The following is a 21543-nucleotide window of genomic DNA, read 5'->3' on the forward strand; positions in this document are numbered from 1 at the left end:
CACAGCCACCGACAGATGAGTGGTGTAGGTCCATGCCCGGGAACCGAACCCGGGCTGCCAAAATAGAGCATGCCGAACTTAACCACTAGGCTACTGAGGCTGGCCCCACCATTATCTTTAATGTACTTCGATGTGTTGGTGTCAAATGTGACATTTATTGGAATTGCCCTTTTTTTTCAGTTTATTTATTTTTGAGCTTCATAATCTGTTCATTTGTCATCAGGTTAAAAAAGCCACTGAAATGGTTGATCAGCTGCAAGATAAATTACCAGGAAGTTCTGCAGAGAAAGCCTCAAAAGCAGAACTCTTGACTCTTCTTGAACGTCATGACACATTCATTCCAGAGCTGGCACAGCAACAGTCGGCCTTAGGCATGCTGAGGCAGCAAGCACTGAGCATGCTCCAGGATGGGGCCACGCTGTCCCCTGGAGAAGAGCCACCCATCATGCAGGAAATCGTGGCAATGCAAGAGCGGTGCCTGAAGTAATTATACACCTACTCTCATTCTCGGTTACTAAACTTGGCCATGACCCAAGGGAATAAGTGTGCTATTAGAGTCTGGGGGTGCTCCATCATGCTGCCTTAAAAATGTGGGGATCTGTTCCCATCATCTCTGCCTTTCATTTTTCTTAACTCTTCAATCATTTATCTGACAAATACTTACCTAGTATTATTTAGAAATATAGTAATGAACCAAACAGATTCAATCTCTACCTTCATACAGTTTACAGTCAAGCAGCAGAGACAGACAACTAACGAAGCCATTTAGGTCAAGCCATGGAAAGAGTGTTAAGGGAATACAAAGCAGAGGCAGCTAACCTAGGGGAGGAATCCAGGAAAGCTTCCCTTCAGAAGAGGGATTTAAGCTGAAGACTGAGCAGGCTTGACCTAGACAGTAACATAGGAGGAGAGTTTTGCAAACCAGGGAATAGCACCTAAGAAAGCTTGGAAGTAAGCATGTCATTTTCAGGGAACTGTTGGGTGATGGGGCAAATCGTGAGAAATGAAGCTTGAAAGATAAACAATTGAGAGTTATTGAGAACTTAGTTTTGATAAAGCTTGATAACTCATTGACTAAATCAGATAACAAAGAGATCAGAGCAAGGATGATACCAAAATCCAGGTAAATAATAGCCATTTAATGGGAGTGAACTTAATAGAAAGAGAAAGTTAATCTGAATGACATACCAGCCTGATTCACTTATGGGGTGAGAAAAGAAATGTCCACAGATAATTTGACTCCTGTATTAACTAATGTTACTCACACATATCCTACATTCAGAATTTAGGATAATCTGACTTCAGTTATTTAAACTTTTTTACCAAATTTATGTCAATTCAAATTAAGACTTACAAATTTGGATGTCGAACATTATTAATTGTAAAATTTCCAAAGCTTGATTCTTTATTTAAAGACTGGTTTCTAATAGCCACAAATATTTCAGTTACACATTACTTTTCAATGCTGATGATTCTGCAGCATTGGAGTAGATTTACAAAGAAGAAATAAATAATCAAACAAACTCCAGGTTATTTTAGAGAGGAAAATTAATTGCAATTTAGTGGCATGGGAGTGTGTCAATTCTCAATTTTCCAGGGATAACTCACTTGCTTCGTATGATGTACATTCTTCTGTTACACTTAAACTAAACTTGTGTTACTGAAAATTATCTGATAGTTGTGGAGAAGTGTCTTTCCTGGCCAAAAAAAAAAAAAAAAAAATACAAGGTTTCACTTTTTTTAAGTCTTTTTGATAAAATGTCGTCTTGTATTAGGGGGTTCTGCTCATTTCAAATCCACTTCTGCTTTCTCCCTTCGGTGTTTCTGAAGCATGCAGGAGAAAGTGAAGAATCATGGAAAGATGGTAAAGCAAGAGCTGAGGGAGCGGGAAGTGGTGGAGACTCAGATCAACGCTGTGAAATCTTGGGTTCAGGAAACAAAGGAATATTTGGGGAATCCAACAATAGAAATAGATGCTCAACTTGAAGAACTTCAGGTACAAAACTTTCCTCATTCCCTATACCCATCACTTAAAAAATTGTCCTGATTTTAATCAGACACTTTTGTTTATATTCAATGAAGTATTGAATTAAAATTTTTCAGAAATGTCTTATATAAAACGCTTTTAGTATTATTTCATGAGACTTTCTTTTGTTCTGTATAACGTGGACATGCTTCCTATTCAGAGACTAAGGAAAAGTTTGGTTTTTTTAAAATGTGTTCCTCTAATTCCACACTTAATCATATTTTGATGAACAATACATAGTCTTGTCTCTGTACACGTAAAATTCAATTTCCATATCAGGCTCCTAGAAGTTTCTTATTTTGATCTTTTCTTCAGATTCTCCTAACAGAAGCCACAAATCACCGACAGAACATTGAGAAAACGGCTGAAGAACAGAAGAATAAGTACCTGGGTCTTTATACTATATTACCTTCTGAGCTCTCCCTTCAGTTGGCTGAAGTGGCATTGGACCTGGGAACTATTTATGATCAGGTAAACCTACGGTCAAGAAAGAGTGCCTGTCCATTGTTTTATAGGCTCAATCCTCTTGATTTTTGCAATCATGTCTTCATGGAAACAGAGTTAAAAAACAGACTAGTATAAAACAATAATATTAAATTAGAGGTCTTATTTGCAGGCAAGAAACATATCAGATCATCATAGAAATGAACAATAATGTCATACAATTAAAGATTATTTATCTATTTCCCTCACCTTTTTCCAAAAAAAGTGACTTAAAGAAACAAACAAACAAAAAGATACATTTCATGTATTCGACACATATTTATTGAGTACCCAGAGTCTGCCAGGTACTCTTTTAGCTGTTATTTCATTTCAGTAGTTCAGCAAGATATAAGAAGGTGAAGATATTTGAAGAAAGGGAAAATCAAAATAGAAAAAATAAAGTCAAACCAGGGATGAATTTATTACCTCAAATGCCTGCTGGAGGGTCCCATGACATCTCTAGAGGAGGGCCCATCAGTTCAATTCTAACTTCTGAATAACCAAGGAAAGGAGTGAAACATAATCCATGTCTGTAAATTTTAAAACAAATCTTTATTTTTTAACAAAGAGATACGTAGTCATTCACAGTACTGAGACAAGGGGGAGATGTCTATCTTTGGTCTCATAAAGGGGACACACTTTCATGTTGTGAAAATAGCTTCAGTAGCATCTGTATGGAAACATAATGGGTTTTTAGGGCCTTCTTGGTGGCATAATGCTAAGGCACAGTTTAGTTAAAAGCAGTCTATAAGGGACAAGGACAAGATATGCTCCTAATTCTGAACTACTACATGAAATGGGAAGTAGTATTGCATTGTAGAAACTATAAAATTAATATGAGTGTGCTGTATTTTTTGGACTCTCCACTATATGATGCAGTGCATTTAAAAAATTTCATGAAAATTCAATTCTACTGCATCATGATTTTGACCTAAACTAAAATACTATTTTCTATTTTAAGTATTTAATTGGCCCATTTGGTTTTCCTTCTTAGACATTGGAAAGTCTATTCGGAAAGTTGACTTGCCGAGTTCAGATCTTTAAAAAAAAAAAGTTCAAATTTAAGTTTTCTTTTTCTCTGGAGAAATTTCCCCATGATAGAAAAATTCACAATGATTCCATTTGTGTTGGCACTCAACTGAAAATAATGAAAGCCAAAAATGTACTCTTTTCATGGCGTGTTTCTTTGCTACTAAAGAGATTTTTTTTATTGAGGTATAATTAGTATATAGCATTAGTTTTAGGTGTACAAGGTAATGATTTGATGTTTGTATATATTGCAAAATGATCACCACAATAAGTCTAGTTAACATCTGACACCAAACATAGTTACAAAAACTTTTTTTCTTGTAATGAGGACTTTTAAGAACTACTCTCTTAGCAACTTTCAAATATGCAACACAGTATTATTAACTATAGTCACCATGCTGTACATTACATCCCAGAACTTAAAGAGATTTTAAGGCCTTTCATTTATATAAAGAAAAAATTTTTTTTACCATATTCTCTTTAGCATTTATTATAAGCAAAAGTATGAATGTTTGTTATCAAATCTAACCAAAGCCATTAGAAACTTGTAAATCTCAACTGTTCACCTTCCTTCCCATTGGATGTGCTTAATGCTTTTTTGTTGTACTATAAGGATGTAATTGGAAAGTTAGAAAAAGAGTTAACAGATCATTAACAGCTACTTATGAAAAGGTACTTGGAAACAAATCCGTGTGCCTCCAATTATCTGGAAGCGTTTTCCATTTTATGAAGAAAAGCCTTAGAGGAGTTTGTGTGCTCAAGGTTACAAATTTAGTAAATGGAGAAGATAGGATTCAAACTCAGCTGTCTACACTGCAATCTATAATGAGTATTCTGCAAACATTTGGGAGTGAATCACTGTGCATGCATTGCTTATTCCTTTGCTGAAATAGCAGCAGAAAGAGGTGCAGTGAATGCATCGAGATGGTGGGAAGTCAGGCTGCATGGAAAGCCATGAGAGTTCATGAGAGTATGTGGCTGGTTTGACGAAGCACATCCATGCCAAAGCAGTGTTGACGACCTAAAGTGTCTTTCGTCAACATTTCAAGATTTGAGGTTTTTAGTATCGATTATCCAATTTTAACCATGGTTGGTTTTGCTGTTCTCATTGATTATTTAGATTCAAGACAAAGTAAAAGAAGTTGAACAGAACAGGGCCATGAGCCAGGAATTCAGCCAGCAAATTCAGAAGATCGCCAAAGATCTCACAACTATTCTAACTCAGCTGAGAGCAAAGACAGATAATTTAGTTCAAGCTAAAACTGACCAAAAGGTAAGGAAGGAGATGCAGAAATATAAGGGGTGCTCATGAATAAATTAAATATTTTTTGGAGTTAGTTTATTTTGAGGATATAGGGGGAAAAAAAGCTTTCTTGATTAGCAAGCTTCATTAAAACCAGAGAGTAAAGGCAGGCAGTAAAGAAATTTTATAAATGTAATAGCATAGGTTTACTTCTGTTGTATAATTTCTCATTACAATCGAACTGTATTAATAAATTTACATGTATGTGTGGGTAATGGAGAAGAGTGTCAAAGGACTAAATAATGATTTAGGAATACAAGTATATAAATTCCAAAAAGAAGGATGTTCTTGGTAGTTAAATCTGTGTTTTCACTCTGCTGATGAGTGAAGTGACTAATCCTTTTTGGGTGGGGCAGGAGGAAAATGTTAGCTCTCTCAGCCTCATAGGAAATAAACAGCAGAGTTACAAAACTTCTTGTTCTGCCTTTCCAACCAAAGAAACAGAAATGACCTGATGATAGCAGAATTATTCTTTACAAAAATCATTTAAAAGATAATCCTCTGATCTCGGAAAATCTAGACAAGTTGGTTTTCTGTGGTCTAATGTTCCTTCATTTCGGTAACTATCTAGGTACTAGGAGAGGAATTAGATGGCTGTAATGTAAAGTTAATGGAACTAGATGAAGCAGTACAGAAATTCTCGGAACAGAATAGCCAACTGGGTAAGCCACTGGCAAAGAAGGTAGGAAAACTGACTGAACTTCACCAGCAGACCATTAGACAGGCTGAGAGTCGGCTCGCCAAGCTCACTCAGGTATGTGTTCCAGGCCAGTAATCAAAAATCTCTAAGGCAGAAATTCAATGTTCTGTTTTTCTCTTTTGAAAATAAATAGGAAGATAATATTGACAATGATGAGGGTAATTTAAGTGTAGCTTCTTTCGTACCACACTTGTGTTCCTAACATTTACACATAAACCTGCCTTTATTTTATATCAAATCATAGTATAAATTCATTGACAAAAGTGCTCATAAAAATGGACTTTTGGGGTGAAGGTTTTGTAAACTGGAGAAGTATTTTGTAAAATGAATACTCATCCATTAACGTGTTTTATAAAATGAATATGGGGTAAATTCAAGTATCTTAAAGTAAGCTCTATGTATAATAGGTTGCATTTACTTAATACGTTTAGGTCGCACATCCATCATAATCATCAAGTATAGACTGAACTTTTGCAAATGTATTTTTCTGTAATCACAGACAAGATAAATTAGGATTTGGCAACCAATGAATTATAATATTGAAACCTGGCATGCTATAATCCACACCTACCACCTTCTTACTCACTGAGGGTGGAGTATGGAAGGAGGAAGGAATAGAGGGGAGCTAGATAGAGTAAGAAGAAATGAGAGTAGAGAATTCTTTAAAAGACAGATTATTCAAACATATTAAAAACTTGGACTTTATCCTAAGTCACTGGGAAGTCCTTGACAGATTTTCAACAAGGAAATGATTTTTCAGGATACCTTTATTTTTTTTTTTTTTTAAAGATTTTATTTATTCATTTTTTTCCCCCCAAAGCCCCAGTAGATAGTTGCATGTCATAGGTTCACATCCTTCTAGTTGCTGTACGTGGGACTCGGCCTCGCGTTGGACGGAGAAGTGGTGCCTCGGGGCGCGCCCGGGATCCGAACCGGGGCCGCCAGCATCAGAGCGCGCGCACTTAACCGCTAAGCCACGGAGCCGGCCCCAGGATACCTTTAAATATCACAGATATAATGATCAACTCCTAGGATTATTGTATCCAAAGAGAGAGAGAGAGAGAAGACTTATTTCTAGCTCGAGAAGCAGAGTTTACATTTGTTATCTGAATTTTGGTGATTTTTCAGGCAGCATCCCATTTAGAAGAATACAATGAAATGCTTGAATTAATTTTGAAGTGGATTGACAAAGCTAAAATCTTGGTACACGGAAAGATTGCATGGAATTCTGCAAACCAACTTCGGGAACAGTACATTTCACATCAGGTAACTTTGGGAAAATTAGTTTTCAAAGAGTAACTAAGAGAGCAATTTGATTTAACTGGCTAGACGGGCAACATTTAGAGGGCCATGATGTAGGTTTACTGTAAAATTATTGTAGGTGCCAGATACAAAGAAAGCTAAGGTAGCCCTAACAACTTGTCCAGTTGTTTTGCAGACGGTTTGCTAAGAGATTTCCTAGGACTGTATAAATAAAGAAATATCCTCTATCTCCCGTAGATTATCCCTTCCCCAAGACCAAAAATAATCAGCCCTATAGGACTCTTTTTCTGTTGGTTTTTGCAGCTTCTTTGAAACAATTATATGCAGCGATATGGTGGGAAATTCTTTCCCATGAAGAGATGTAGTGACATGTAGAAAGAGGCTGATGGGAAAACCAAGCTCTGCCATTTAGGGCTGTGTGATTTGGAGCAAACTGCTTTGCCTCTCTGAATTTGCTCTTCTCATATATAAGATGGAGATGTAAATGATATTTGTATTGCAGAATTATTATGAGAGTTAAATGGTTTAACATATAATGTAAACATTAAGCACACTACCTGGCAGGTGGATACTCAGTAAGAGCTCTCATGGCCCCTCCGTCTCAGCCTGCTGCCTGGTCTCAGTCGTCTGGCCTTCCATGGGAGGTAGGGGTCAGCTGGGGATGAGCCATGAGTCCACATCCCTTGGTGGCCACATTACTTCATTTCCTCTGAAGTTTTCTCTCGGTCATATCATCCAGGAAATTATTTCATCCTTTTATGATTAGGCTTGAATTAGATACAGATATCTAAGAGTCTTGCAATAAAATACAGAATGACTTTTATTTAAGTGACATGGATAACCTCAAGTGTTTCAAATGTTCTCTCTTTTATTCTGATTTATGTATATTCATGTCTTTTGAATCCATCCCTTTTTCCATTCCAGTTGATAGGGTTCTAGATCAAAACCTCTTTTTCTCCTTCTTGGGATGCTTTAACAGGCTCCTTGTTGGTTTCTTTGTATCTGCAATCTTCTCTAATCAATCTGGCACACTCCTCTCAAGAAATCTTTCTTAAACAACTCCAGTCTTCTGCTGGAGGATATGCTTATATATTAACAGACAAGACTTAAGTTACAATCGGTTGTAAACAATGAAAAAAATCTTCAACCTCCTTAGACATCTAGAAATGCAAATTTAAAAGAGAGAGAGCATTTTAATTATCAGGTTAACACGATTCTTTAAAAGTTCATGTCTAAGGAAGTGAGAGCTCTCAAACGCTACTGGTAACTTGGTAAAATCTCTTTGAAAAACAATTGGCAAAATATATCATGATCATCCATGGGGGCCGGCCCAGAGGCATAGCGGTTAAGTTCGTGTGCTCTGCCTTGGCGGCCTGGGGTTCACAGGTTCGGATCCCTGGCACAGACAGAGGCACCGCTCATCAAGCCATGCTGTGGTGGTGTCCTAGATAAAGTAGAGGAAGATGGGCATGGATGTTAGCCCAGGGCCAGTCTTCCTCAGCAAAAAAGAGGAGGATTGGCAACAGATGTTAGCTCGTGGCTAATCTTCCTCAAAAAAAAAAAAAAAATCATGATCATCAAAATGGTACCAATCTGACCTGTTGATTCTACTTTTTTGACTCTCTACTAAAGCTATAATCCAAAATGTAGAAAATATTTTATGCAGTATTAATAACTATAGTGGAATTTTAAAGAAAACAATTTTTTAAGTAAATTTTTGGCTATAATGGAATATAAAGTAGTCTTTAAAATGACTGAAAGCTTTTTTTTTAATAAAATAGCTCCTGCACTCATTTGTTTATTTATTCAACAGACATTTATAGAGTACTTTCTAAAGCTAGGAATTTTGTTAGGAATTTGGGATCCAAGAATATTCCCTGTGCCTGCCGCAGGGAGTTGTTAATTAACAGTAGGAAGGAGACAGAGAGACAGATCTAGACAATTACAATACAGTGTGATAAGTGCAGGGATTAAGGGTTCTGGTGCTAAAGGAACCCGCAGGTGGGTGTTCCATCCAGACTGCCAGGGTTTGGAAAGGAAGGTTAAGGAAGCCTTCTTAGGCAAAGGTGATTTTGGGCTGAGTCCTGAAAGACACACAGCCTGCCTGTTGGGGAATGTGTTTTAGATGAAAACGCATGTTGAAACCCCAGCAGTGAGAGTGAGGGGCGCTCTGTTTGGTGCACGGAGGGTGCCATATGAGGAGGAGGTCTGGAGGGAGCTGGAAAGAGGCATAAAAGACAAGAATAAAGAGATGAGAAAAAGACAGAGCCTGAAAGCCTGTGAAGAACTTGGACTTTATCCTAAAGTCACTCTGAAGCCTTTCACAGATATTCTGCAGGCAAGTGACAAGTTCAGACTTGTATTTTTAGAACGATGACTTAGCAGCCTGTGGAAAACAGATTGATGAAGGTAAGATAACATAGGTGGTGGTTTCAATATTCCAGTAGAAATGACAAGGCCTCTCTTTGGAGGTTGAGAGAAGACCAAGTCAAAGAGTATCACTGAGCTGGAATTCCAGACTTGGAGACTACTGGAGGCGGGAGAAAGAGACAGAGGAGCCAAGGACGGTTCCCAGGTTTTATGACTTGGGCCGTTGGGTGGGTTGAGTGCACTGAAGGACACAGGAGGACAGACTGCAGGAATTGGTGGTTATCTCACACAGACCCTCAGGAGAGAACTCAGCCTGTAGACACTGTTTCGGGGAGCTCTCCCATGTCTGCCTTAGGAATTAAAGCTGACTGAGTTTACCCAAAAACAGTGCATGGAGAGAAAATGCATGCAGTCTAACGTCAGGTCAAAAAGGAAGATGGAAAATTGTAGGTATGTTATGATCTCAATTACCTAAAAAAAATACCCAAATGCAACAGCAGTATCTCTTACTTAAAGTTATCTCTGAGGTATGGGATTATAGAATATTTTCTTTTCTTTTTTATATTTTCAATATTTTCCAAGCTTTATATATATATTATATATATATGACATTCCTTGTGAGGAAAAATATACTTTATTTTTAAAAACAAGGATCTACTGCCTAAGAATAATGTCCTATCTCCCACTTATCCTCTTTATACATCACACACCCAAGGAACTGTACATTTTGTGCTCACTCACCTCTGTGCCTTTGCTTACTCTGTTCCCTCAGCATGAAATGTCTTTCCTCTTCCTCCCTGTCTGTCAAAATGCAAACATCCTTCTGACTCAGCTCAGACATGACTCTTCCAAGAAACCTTCTTCCAGTCCTCCTGCAAGTAGTATAGCATGTCTCATTTCTGTCATCCTCAACCCTTTTTTCTCCTTCACTCTACTCATATAATGCATATTATGTGGTTATTAATCCATTTGTATTATTATTAGTCCAATAGATGATATTATCCTGAGTGATGAGGACTGTGTTTTATTCCTCTTGGATCCTGAGGAGGTACTCTCCTTTTAAAGCAAATGATCAAAGGTTTTTGGCTCGTTTGTAATGCTCTTGTCTTATTTTCAATTCTTAGATCAATATGTGCTTACCTCTTAGATATAGAATATCAGAGCTGAACATCTTTAGTTTAAATATGAGAAAAGGTAGGTCGAGCGACCCTATGAAAGTACCCAATGTGTCAGAGCGTCGCACTGCTGGAATACTCTCGTCCTGACCCTCAGCAGGGAATAGCATGGGGTGGCAGACAGAGCATGAGCCTTAGGGTCCCACACTTAGTAACATGTGGCCTCGGCAAATTGTTTACAGCTCCTGAACTTTGATTTCTTTTTCCGTGAAATGAAGATAACAGTAGGTGGGGAGCAGGCACAGGAGTGTGAAGGTTAAACACAATAAGACACAGAACCTACACAGTGCACATGGGAAGTGTGAATTACATCTCCTCCTCCCTTCCCAGTCTGATGGTCTTTACACCACACCATGTCGATTACGTATAACTCTCCACCTACCTACCAACCTCACGAATCTTCACAATTCACTCTAGACCATGCTAGAAGAATCAGAAGAAATTCACAGTGACCTGGAAGCAATGACTGAGAAATTACAGTGCCTCGCTAGTGTGTACTGTACAGAAGACATGTCTCAACAAGTGGCAGCACTGGGACGAGAGACTGAGGAGCTGCGGCAGGTGATCAAAATTCGTTTGCAGAATCTCCATGATGCTGCCAAGGTAAAAAAAAATTTTTTTAATTTAAAGTCTATCATTAAAAAAAATGGTGCTTTTATAGTGGAGATATGGTGCTCACCTCTGATGTGCCTTCTTGACTGATGTTATTCTTCACCTATGATTTTGGACTTCAAGTGCTTATATTATATAGTGACATTCGTATTGTACTTCCTCTGCAGGATATGAAAAAATTTGAAACAGAGCTAAAAAACTTACAATTTGCTTTGGAGCAAGCCCAGACAACCCTGACTTCTCCAGAAGTTGGACGTCTTAGTCTCAAGGAGCAACTCTCTCATCGACAGGTAAGCAAAAACAACTCAGGGAAAATGAGTGGGGAGCTATATTTTTAAATGAGGGTAGTTATGAGCCAGCCCAGATGGTCTAATGGTTAAAGTTCGGTGCTTTCACCACTTTGGCAACACGGCTTCATTTCCCAGTCGAGGAATCATACCACCCGTCTGTCAGTGGCCATGCTGTGGTGGCAGCTCACAGAGAAGAACTAGAAGGATTTACAACTAGAATATACAACCACACACTGGGAGGCTTTGGGGAGAAAATAAAAAAGAGAGGAAGATTGGCAACAGATGTTAGCTCGGGGCGAATCCTTCCCTGCAAAAAAAAAAAGATGCTTACGTAAAAATAAATAAATAAATAAATAGAAGATAGTTGGAACAAATGATTTCTAAGCTCAGTTATAGTCTTAGCCCTGCATGCATTATTTTACAAAAATATTCCTTGGAAAATGTTTATAACTTGTGACAGAGCTGTAATTTTGTAAAGGTCTCTTGCTTATGAAATAAACTATTAAAATATAGAATTTTAGGGCCGGCCCTGTGGCTTAGCGATTAAGTGCGCACGCACGCTCTGCTACTGGTGGCCCCGGTTCAGATCCCAGGCACGCACCGATGCACCACTTCTCCGGCCATGCTGAGGCCGCGTCCCACATACAGCAACTAGAAGGATATGCAACTATGACATACAACTATCTACTGGGGCTTTGGGGAAAAAAAATAAAAAAAAATAAAGTTTAAAAAAATATATATAGAATTTTAAAATATTTTATAAAATATAAAATATGAACTCCCACTTTCAGCATTTGCTGTGTGAGATGGAGTCACTCAAACCAAAGGTCCACGCCGTGCAGATCTCCCAGAGCGCGCTCCGGATCCCTGAGGATGTGGTCACCAACTTGCCGCTCTGCCACGCGGCTCTGCACCTGCAGGAGGAGGCCAGCCGGCTCCAGCACACGGCCATCCAGCAGTGCAACATCATGCAGGCACGTGCTTCGGGGCCAGCAGAGCAGAGCAAATGAGTCACGGACGTCTTTTCTTAGCGTTGTGTGGGCTCAGCCATCAAAATACATCCAGAGTGTTAAATTTGACAGATTCTTGTGGTTATATAAAATGAAGAGATGCAGTGGTATCATTTGGATCACCCACAAAAGCCTGGGGAAAGCTCTAAAAAATATCCTTTGGTGAAAACTATCTTTTAGTGATTTTTTTTATGAAGAACTACTTATAAAGGTTAATTTTAGGGGGGCTGGCCCTGTGGTGTAGTGGTTAAGTTCGGTGCTCTCCACTTTAGAGGCCCAGGTTTGCAGGTTCAGATCCCAGGCGTGGACCTACACCACTCGTTAGCCATGCTGTGGCAGTGACCCACATATAAAATAGAGGAAGATTGGCCCAGATGTTAGCCCAGAGTAAATCTTTCTCAAGCAAAAAAAGAGGAGGATTGGCAACAGAAGTTAGCTCAGGGCGAATCTTCCTCAGAAAATAAATAAATAAATAAATAAAGGTTAATTTTATATTCAATCATATATTTTTATCTCTTATTATTCATCTGAGAATCATCTAGAACCTTGCAATATGACTTTACTGCTAGCATATGTTACAGAATTTTTTTTTCCTATTTCAGCTTATGGAGGTTCTAAATGCATTTTCTTGCCTGAGAAGTACATCCAAGTGTAACTCAAAGTCTCTTCACCTAATAAGAGAAGAATCACTTACTAGGAAGAAACGACACTATTTGCCTCATATCTCCTTTCCACTGCTTTCATCTGCTTTATCCAAAAACTGCATCCATATCCTCCTATTAAATTGCTAATGGTCTATTTGGTCAACTATCCTTGCTCTATCCTGTAATTTGTCAGACGGTAAATTCCTGAGGATAGAAGTCATATTTAATTCATTTTTTTAATGCCCTACTCTAGTCCTTAGCTGAGTGCCTTAAATATATATTCAGCATTGCTTAGATGGAAAAATGAAGTAATCATGTTTTTCATACTGCTTCCCACTGTGTTCTGACTAAGACATTGCCATCTTTAGGATAGTACCATTAGGGAGAAGAGAGAGGATCTAACCGCTTAACTATTTTGAGTCCATCAATAATTTTGGCAAAATATTTTAGAGAGAAGGCTCTGAAATATGTGAGTAAAGTTGAGGATATGAATCATTTATGGATTTTACCCATCATTTCTTTATTCCCTAGGCATACAAGTAGATAGGAGTTAACACTATAGTCTGGCAAATAGCAGCACAGCATCACTTACACAGTTATTGATGTAGAAAGATAATCATGTGGTGGTGTTTTTTTTCACAGGAGGCTGTGGTCCAATATGAACAATATGAGCAAGAAATGCAGCACCTCCAGGAGCTTATAGAAGGAGCTCACAGAGAGATTGAGGACCAGCCTGTGGCCACCAGTAACATCCAGGAGCTGCAGGCCCAGATTTCTCGGCACGAGGTAAGACAGCAATACAGGTGAATGCTGAGGGCAGGCCACTGGCTTGATTAGCATATGTGATTGGTTTCTGGCAATTGAAAGAGACACGTTCCTCCCGTCTGGCACATAACGTGTTCAGTTTTTGGGCAGTCTCTTTGGCTGAGTTTGCCTTTTGAGGGCTATTTTTGCTGATCCTTTTTAAGACCCGGTAACATAAATCTTCCCCTTGGTTCCAGAACCTCTTTACACGGTGTTCATGACCTATCTCAACCAGGACCCACTGACTGTCTCCTGCACCCAGAATTCTCAGTTAATACACTAAAACACAGTCTACTCTCTGTATTGAAAGCCTGCAAGACATTGCAATGCTCAAAGTCTTGCTGTGTTGATCGCCCTCTTTAGAAAGAAGAGATGTTTCATATTAAAAAAAAAGTCATTTGCTCCTTCAAATATGGGTCATTTCAGCTCCTTTCACCAAAATCAGAGAATGGCCCATGTTGTTTGTTTTGCTAATTTCCAGATTGTGTCTGGTAGCTCTTCCCCATTTTCAAATATGCGTCCTTCCTTGTTCCTTTCACATCATTATGACCTTAGGACTTGGACACCCCTTGTGCAGACGTGGTCTCAGAGATCAGAGATCTTAAGTGTTCAAGCCCATTGACTTAGCAGTGAATTTCCTTTTCTGAATTGTCAAGTTCTGTATAGGTCACATTTACTCTTTCCCTTGGGAACCGGCTCATAGCATCATGAATTTTGGTAAATGACTAAGGAAGGGTGTCTTCTCTGTGCCAAGGATGGACATTTAGTTTATCCTTCCATTTGCTCCTTTTAACACTATTGTCATAACAGCAACAAACTATTTTTCTAAACCAAATTTTGTACAGAGATTCTCAGAAGATTCAATTGTTGCCTTTTAAGGATGGAAAATCTCACCACGCCCCTCTCTAAATTCAATTCTTTAATTTATTACACATCCAAAGCATCATCACTTACATTTATATATGATTTACAAAATAATGTAAATAAATATCCCACCTACATTTACTCCCACACTGTAGATATCATCTATGTTAAGTATTTATTTCTCTTCTGCTATTGGTTAAATGAAAATATGTTATGCAAATATTTGAAACCACTATTTATATAACATACATTAGACAGTATATTACAAAAATATCTTGAAACTGTTTTTAATCCCATTTTGTAAGATCCAGAATTTTGTGGTAACAACTTTTTTATCATAGTACAGAAAATATTTATTTTAATTTTGTCTAGAATAACAATAACTATCATTACTAAAGTTTTTTAAAACTATTTACAAAGTAGTTTTACATTATCATAACAACCCTGTGAGATAAGGATTTTTATTTATCATCTCTCTCTCTCTTTTTTTTTTTTTTTTTTTTTTTCTGAGGAAGATTCACCCTGAGCTAACATTTGTGCCAATCTCCCTCTATTTTGTATGTGGGTCACTGCCACAGCATGGCTGCAGACCAGTGGTGTAGGTCCACATCCGGGAACTGAACCCAGGCCGCCGAAGCAGAGCATGCCAAACTTAACCACTAGGCCACAGGGCTGGCTCCCCATTTTACTGATTAGAAAATATAGAAACTGATTTTTTTTTAAATAACTTCCTGAGCTTCCAAATTTAGTAACTGATAGAAACCAGATTCTAATCTAGCATCTTTGGCTCCAAGTTCTGTGGTGTTTCCAGGGTAGCAGAAACTATTTGGGCTACCTCATTGCACACAAGAATGATGGTCCAGGAAAATAAATGACTTGCCCAAGGTCACAGAGCCAGCTCTCAGCACAGTCAGCGGTGGGCTGTCCTCCTGGCTCCTGTTCAGTGATCTGTTCATTTTGTCACATTTTCTCCTCCCAGTTCTAAACATCAGTGTAGATATTTGTTGTTTTGTCATGCGATTTAGAATACATTTCCATATTAATGATGACACAGTCCTGGGTGAGCTTCATTGTATGTACAAAACAAACACAGGAAGGAAAGTGCTGAGGGAAAGAGCCTGATTTATGATAACATAAAAGTTTGGAAGAATGCTTTTTCCTGTATTTTCAGTCTGCTTCTAATGGAATTTCAATCTTGAAGTGAGTCTAGTTTCCGTACAGATAACTTTAACTCAAAAATAACTGATCATTTATTAATTTCTAAGGAATTCACGTCTTTTTCAGTAATTTTTCAAAGGCTGCATTTAATTTGAAAAAATTATCTTGCCACTGTTAAATTTCAGGCGAGAGTACTCAGACGTCTTTGCTTTCCACTTGACGTGGATGGTCTGATCTGAGTGCAGGAGGCTGCCCACAGAGGGCAGCTTTCCTCAGAACGGCCGCTGTACCTGCAAGTCCCACTTTTATACTCATCTTTTATAATCATTTTCAGAAATATCCAGTAAAAATTAAAAATACATATGCTTCCTGAGAATGGGGAACACATTAGTCCATGAGCGCTCCATTTTAATTTAGTGAATTTGACCACCAACCCACAAAAGCAATGGGATATGGGCAGGTTTATTCTCACAGAAGAAAGTTCTAGAGCGCTATTTCTCCAAGGGAGTCATATGAGATAACTGTGAAATGCAGATTCTCATAAGCCTAATAAATCAAAATCTTTGGGAGCGGAGACCAGAATTGCATTTTTAACAAACGACCCAGCTGAGTTTTATGCACAATAAAGATGAGAACTCCGATTTAGGAAATGGGCGCTTGCTGCCAGTGTGGGCACACCTTTGTAGGGGCTCACCTTTGTCAGCAGGGGCCACGACCATCCATAGGGGCACACAGAGTAGAAGGGCTAAGACTAACTCCACTTCACAAAGATTCCTCAAAGCTACCCCAGTGGGGCAAGCCATTGAAGAAGGCTCAGTGACTTGTCCTATGAAAACAGAATTCAAGGAGTCCAGGGAGCTGGTAGATGTCTTCCATATGTGTGTGTTAACTAATCATAATAGAGTGCGCACGTGTTAGGCACTAGGCCAGATGTAGTAAATAGCTATTTAATCACTAATTTAAAAACCCTATGAGGTTTAGTTAAGTATCTGCCGCCCTAAAGAAGCGATGATGTCTACTTTTTAAATCCTTGCTTTAAAAATTCTTGTACTTTACTAGAAGTAGACAGGCTACTGGCTGAATTCTGCTGGACTGTTTTCCACTGAGTCAGTTTTGATTGGGAGGGGAGAAAGAAAACAAAATGACAACAATAACAAAATGGCATATAGACACATAAATACCATTTTTGGTATTGTTTCCATTTTGTTTGTTTCTGAACTTCAAGTTCAGAGCTGTAGTTTGAAAGTCAATGTCTTTAAAATGATACTGTGTCTATATACACATACACACGCATATATGTGCATGTATGTACGTATATGTATACACAGACACTATCATTTTAAAGACATTGGCATTTAATGTCTTTGTCACCAAATGTGTTCTGTATGAACAGTAAATGACAGCTTTTCAGGCAAAGAAGCCAAATAAAAGGAATAGAAAAGAATAATGGTTTTGTATTTTTAGGATTAATGTTTTGGAATATACATCTTCATTTTCTTAAAGATGTGTATATCTCTTAAGAAAGAAAGTGTAACTAATATCTTAGAATTATCATTTTAGATTTTTTTAGAATTTTAATATTTTAGAATTTTTTAACAGCTATGTGCTGTCCAGAATATATTTTCAATAAGCTTTTGGTAAAAAGCTTTAAAACCTCTCTCTCTCAAAACAAATTTTTTCAACAACAAATGAATTTAAAAGACAAATTTGCACTGAAATGCAAGTTCAAATGTCTAATTTGAAGCATCAGAAACATTTGAGGCGTGATAGAGTATGTGAGGGAAAATTTGATGAGTGTGCACAGTTTTATTTGGGAAGTCATCTGCATGAATAATTAAGGTTTCATATGTCACATTTAGCTTATCTGGAAATAACGACCCCCTGGGGTCACAGCAATTGACAAGCAATTGACTTTGCGACGCTGTCTGTATCAGATGACTGCTCTGTTCGATGTATTCGGGATGGTAAGAGCTGAGCATCGCATTTTTTTGTAGTTGTCGTCACCACATGACCTAATTTCCATGGCAGGAACCATCTGGCAATTGCAGATTCTTTAGGCATTTGAAAGAAAGTTGCCAGTGCTTCGTGTTACGTAAATTCCAATCCCACATGGGGCATCTCCCCGGATTAGAATCCGCCGGCCGCATGGCAGTTCCTCCGGCCCCAGCGCCTGGCTCCCAGCGCCTCTTCCGGCCCGCCGCGCTGCGGTCTGGCTGGGTGCGCTGCAGGCAGCTCGCTTGCACAGTGCACATCCTGCCTCTCCGCCGCTGCTGCCGTCTGGCACAGCTCTGTGATCTCATTGGCCACCCCTGGAGGAAGATGAACGCTGCTAGTTCTGTTTCCTTCTGATGCTGCTCTGACACACGGGGGCGGGCGGGAAATGTTTCCCCAGGAGCTGGCTCAGAAAATCAAGGGCTACCAGGAGCAGATCGCCTCTTTGAACTCCAAGTGCAAGATGCTGACGATGAAAGCCAAACACGCCACCATGCTGCTGACGGTGACCGAGGTGGAGGGGCTGGCGGAGGGCACGGAGGACCTGGACGGGGAGCTCCTCCCCGCGACCTCGGCCCACCCCTCTGTGGTCATGGTGAGTAAGGGTCAAGGCCGGGATTGCTGGGCACCGGCGCGCTCTTTTGGTTGTACTCTGGCCAGTGGCTCTCGTGGCTTATTTTAGGGATCAGTGCTCTCTCTTGCAGATCAGGACTTGAGGAACAGTCTCCTTAACTCTCTGACTACATTTGGGCCGAGGCCAATCTTTGACACTGTAAACAGTGACAGCTGACATGAAGCTATTTGCTTGAGACTGCTGAATTACTTAACATGCCAAAGGTCGGCCCTGCATTTGTTTACAATTGGGCAATAACACTGAGAGGCTCTGAGCTTCAAAAAAATTCCTTTGCACAGTTTTCTAGTTTTCTGAGGGTTGGGAGAATCATGCGACATATTTTTTTGTGTGTTTTCCAAGCTAAAACACTGGCTGATGAGATATTTTGTGTTTGTGTATTGTGTTGTATAAATGTTTAATAAAATATAGAAGAAAACAGATTATTAGAAAAATAAGAAAATAGAAAGTCCAAAGTTTAGCTTTGGATTAAAATCAGTAAGTTCCATTAATTTCTATCTGCAACATTATTTCCCCATCACTTTGCATCTAAAATGCATCCATTATTTTGGCAACTCAGTGTTTTCCAGTGTTGCATATTTTCCAAGTGTATAATCACACCTGGACTGTTTTGGCAATATATTACTTTGGGTGCATGTATCTCCCTAGAATATTTGGAATTTAAGATGTCCACGAAAGACTCAGCTGTGTTCCATAGACTCTTCCCTCATTTGTATGATTCATAATTTTTCTAGTTATTTATAAAGACACAATCAAGAAAAGGAAAATAAATTAAAGAAATATTTAATCTACAATAAAACTCTTAATGTGATATGCACCCCTGATCCCTGTTTGTTTTACAAATGGTCTCTAGCCTCTTATTCACTTGAGGACAAAAGTTTTAAATACTAACGTGGAATTTGTCTGTAAATTGGGTCTCAGTAATTCTGACCTCTGTTATGTAATATCTCTGTTTTGACCTGTGCCTGACCAGGTCTGGTTAACATAGCTAACTGATTTTAATGTCCTTTGGGCTACATTTTATGTGACAGATGACTGCAGGTCGCTGTCACACTTTGCTGTCACCTGTCACTGAGGAGTCTGGGGAGGAGGGAACCAACAGTGAGATCTCCTCTCCACCTGCCTGTCGCTCCCCTTCACCTGTGGCTAATACAGATGCCTCTGTTAACCAGGTACCACCCACTTGGCATTGCATCCCTTTAGCTACAATCTCTGGATGGATGCAGGACTCCATTCTTATTATTATATTCTTATTAGATCGTGGGTATGATCACAGACTTTGAGGGACACACCATTAAATGTGATAGTGTGATTGTCATGTAAGACCACTACTGGCTTAACACATCATCTCCTCTCCTGGGCTTCGGGCAGTGAGATGAGCAAAAACTAGGTCATGGAAATTATAGCTGGAGAAAGCCCTGTTTTAAGGCATTATGGCTTTAGTTTCTAACAGCTGTCTCTAATGGAGTACTGCATCCTGACAGAAGATGAAATGTTTGTATCACTGTTGTAAAATAAGATGATTCTATTGCTATTTTCACATTCATTGATCATTGAACATAGTTTTAACACTTACCAGCTAAGATTTTGAAGATGGAAAACTTCTGTTCACCAAATCATACTTTTTCTTTATTTACTAATTGTCAACCAATATGAGGGCTGTCTGCCAGCATATATATTGGAATGCCTAAGTAGATTTGAGTTTTCTTATTTGTCTTTCAATAATCTTAAACTTTACTTCCTGTGAAATGGGGATGATATTTTGTTGTTATGAGGTACCTTTTAGTGTACATTATATTAAATATGGATTGTACTAAATTAAATATGTCAAAAGATTTCATGAAAAATATTGGATAGAAATCCAAAAGATGCTTTTACAATAACCAAAAATTTTTAATGCATGTTAAATAATACTTTTTTCTTTAGCTAAAACAACTTTAAAAAAATTTTAAGTATGTTACTGCGAAATTATTTGTGTTCAAAGAAATTGAAATTTATTATCAAGAAAGAAACATTGAGCAGAGTAAATATAAGCTATATTACAAATCAGTCATATTATTTTTATTTTAAAGCAGAAGGATTCAAAATAGGATTTCTATGATAAAGAGAACCCCCCTTCTCCCAAAAAAGGAAAATAAAATTGATGAAACCTTTAGATAAAACAGTTCTCTTGGTAAAAATCTATAGCTGTAGGGAAGTTGTCAGTTCATTCATTCATCAGATCCATTCTGAGCACCTGCTTGGCAAGAAATCTTGTGCTGGGTCCCAGAGGGGCGACAAAGAAGAAGACAGCAGGGGCCCCTCCCCTCTAGGACCTTACAATCTAGAGAGAAAGGCGGAGGTGGGATGAATAATAACAAAAGTGATGAGAGGAAATTAAAACATAACAAAAAAGGAGAAGTTCCCTGCACTCTGGGAGATTTGAGAGACTGTTCTCTAAATTCTGATTTTAAAGTATGAATTATTCATTCTTTGACAATGTGTTCTTCCCTGCGGTCACAGATGTTATTAGAATGAGAGAAATATGGCTATTTTCAGCTGTTTATTGTATAGGAAAAATTTATCTTACATAATATGCCTAGTGTTCTTAAAATTTTCAAATTGAGCAATAAACACTGGCCTTGAGACTAACACTGTGGGAAGAAGCTTCCTTTTCTAAAAGTATAAGTCTCGATGCTACTTTTTGTAAAGTGTCTTTCAATGTACATGCAAAAGTACCCTATATATGATAAAATATGCAAATGTTTTTATTATGATTACCTTAACTGTCAAGCTCAATCAAATCCTAAAATTATGAGTGAGATTATGCTTTGTTTTAATCCCATTTTGACACCTGTCCCCCATCATGGGAAAATATCAATTAAATCACATTGTTAACCTAACATACTTATATGTGATACTACAAATTAGGAAAAAATGTTGTTATTTAGTTTATGTCAGACAGCTATACTCAGAGGAAGCTGTTAAAAAGCAAAAGTATTGGGGCCAGCCCGGTGGCGCAAGTGGTTAAGTGCTAGCGCTCCGCTGCGGTGGCCCGGGGTTCGCAGGTTCGGATCCCAGGCACACACCCACCCACTGCTTGTCGAGCCATGCTGTGGCGGCATCCCATATAAAGTAGAGGAAGATGGGCATGGATGTTAGCCCAGGGCCAGTCTTCCTCAGCAAAAAGAGGAGGATTGGCAGATGTTA

The 21543-nt window shown here is 38.6% G+C and overlaps 1 protein-coding gene across 2 annotated transcripts in view; it reads left to right on the forward strand.

Moving 5' to 3' along the window:
• Window positions 1-21543, forward strand: part of SYNE1 (spectrin repeat containing nuclear envelope protein 1) — a 452863-nt gene that overhangs the window by 268102 nt on the left and 163218 nt on the right. For both annotated transcript variants that reach the window (XM_087425127.1, XM_087425124.1), the window contains 12 exons: window positions 224-483; window positions 1831-1996; window positions 2342-2497; window positions 4659-4811; window positions 5413-5595; window positions 6670-6807; window positions 10767-10952; window positions 11129-11251; window positions 12043-12225; window positions 13548-13691; window positions 18124-18318; window positions 19386-19526. In XM_087425127.1, coding sequence (XP_087281253.1) covers window positions 224-483; window positions 1831-1996; window positions 2342-2497; window positions 4659-4811; window positions 5413-5595; window positions 6670-6807; window positions 10767-10952; window positions 11129-11251; window positions 12043-12225; window positions 13548-13691; window positions 18124-18318; window positions 19386-19526 — 2028 coding nt within the window. The remainder of the gene's footprint in view (window positions 1-223; window positions 484-1830; window positions 1997-2341; window positions 2498-4658; window positions 4812-5412; window positions 5596-6669; window positions 6808-10766; window positions 10953-11128; window positions 11252-12042; window positions 12226-13547; window positions 13692-18123; window positions 18319-19385; window positions 19527-21543) is intronic.

This window comes from Ceratotherium simum, chromosome 38, assembly GCF_057802395.1.
Source record: "Ceratotherium simum simum isolate JZ-2026a chromosome 38, ASM5780239v1, whole genome shotgun sequence".
NCBI lineage: Eukaryota > Metazoa > Chordata > Mammalia > Perissodactyla > Rhinocerotidae > Ceratotherium > Ceratotherium simum.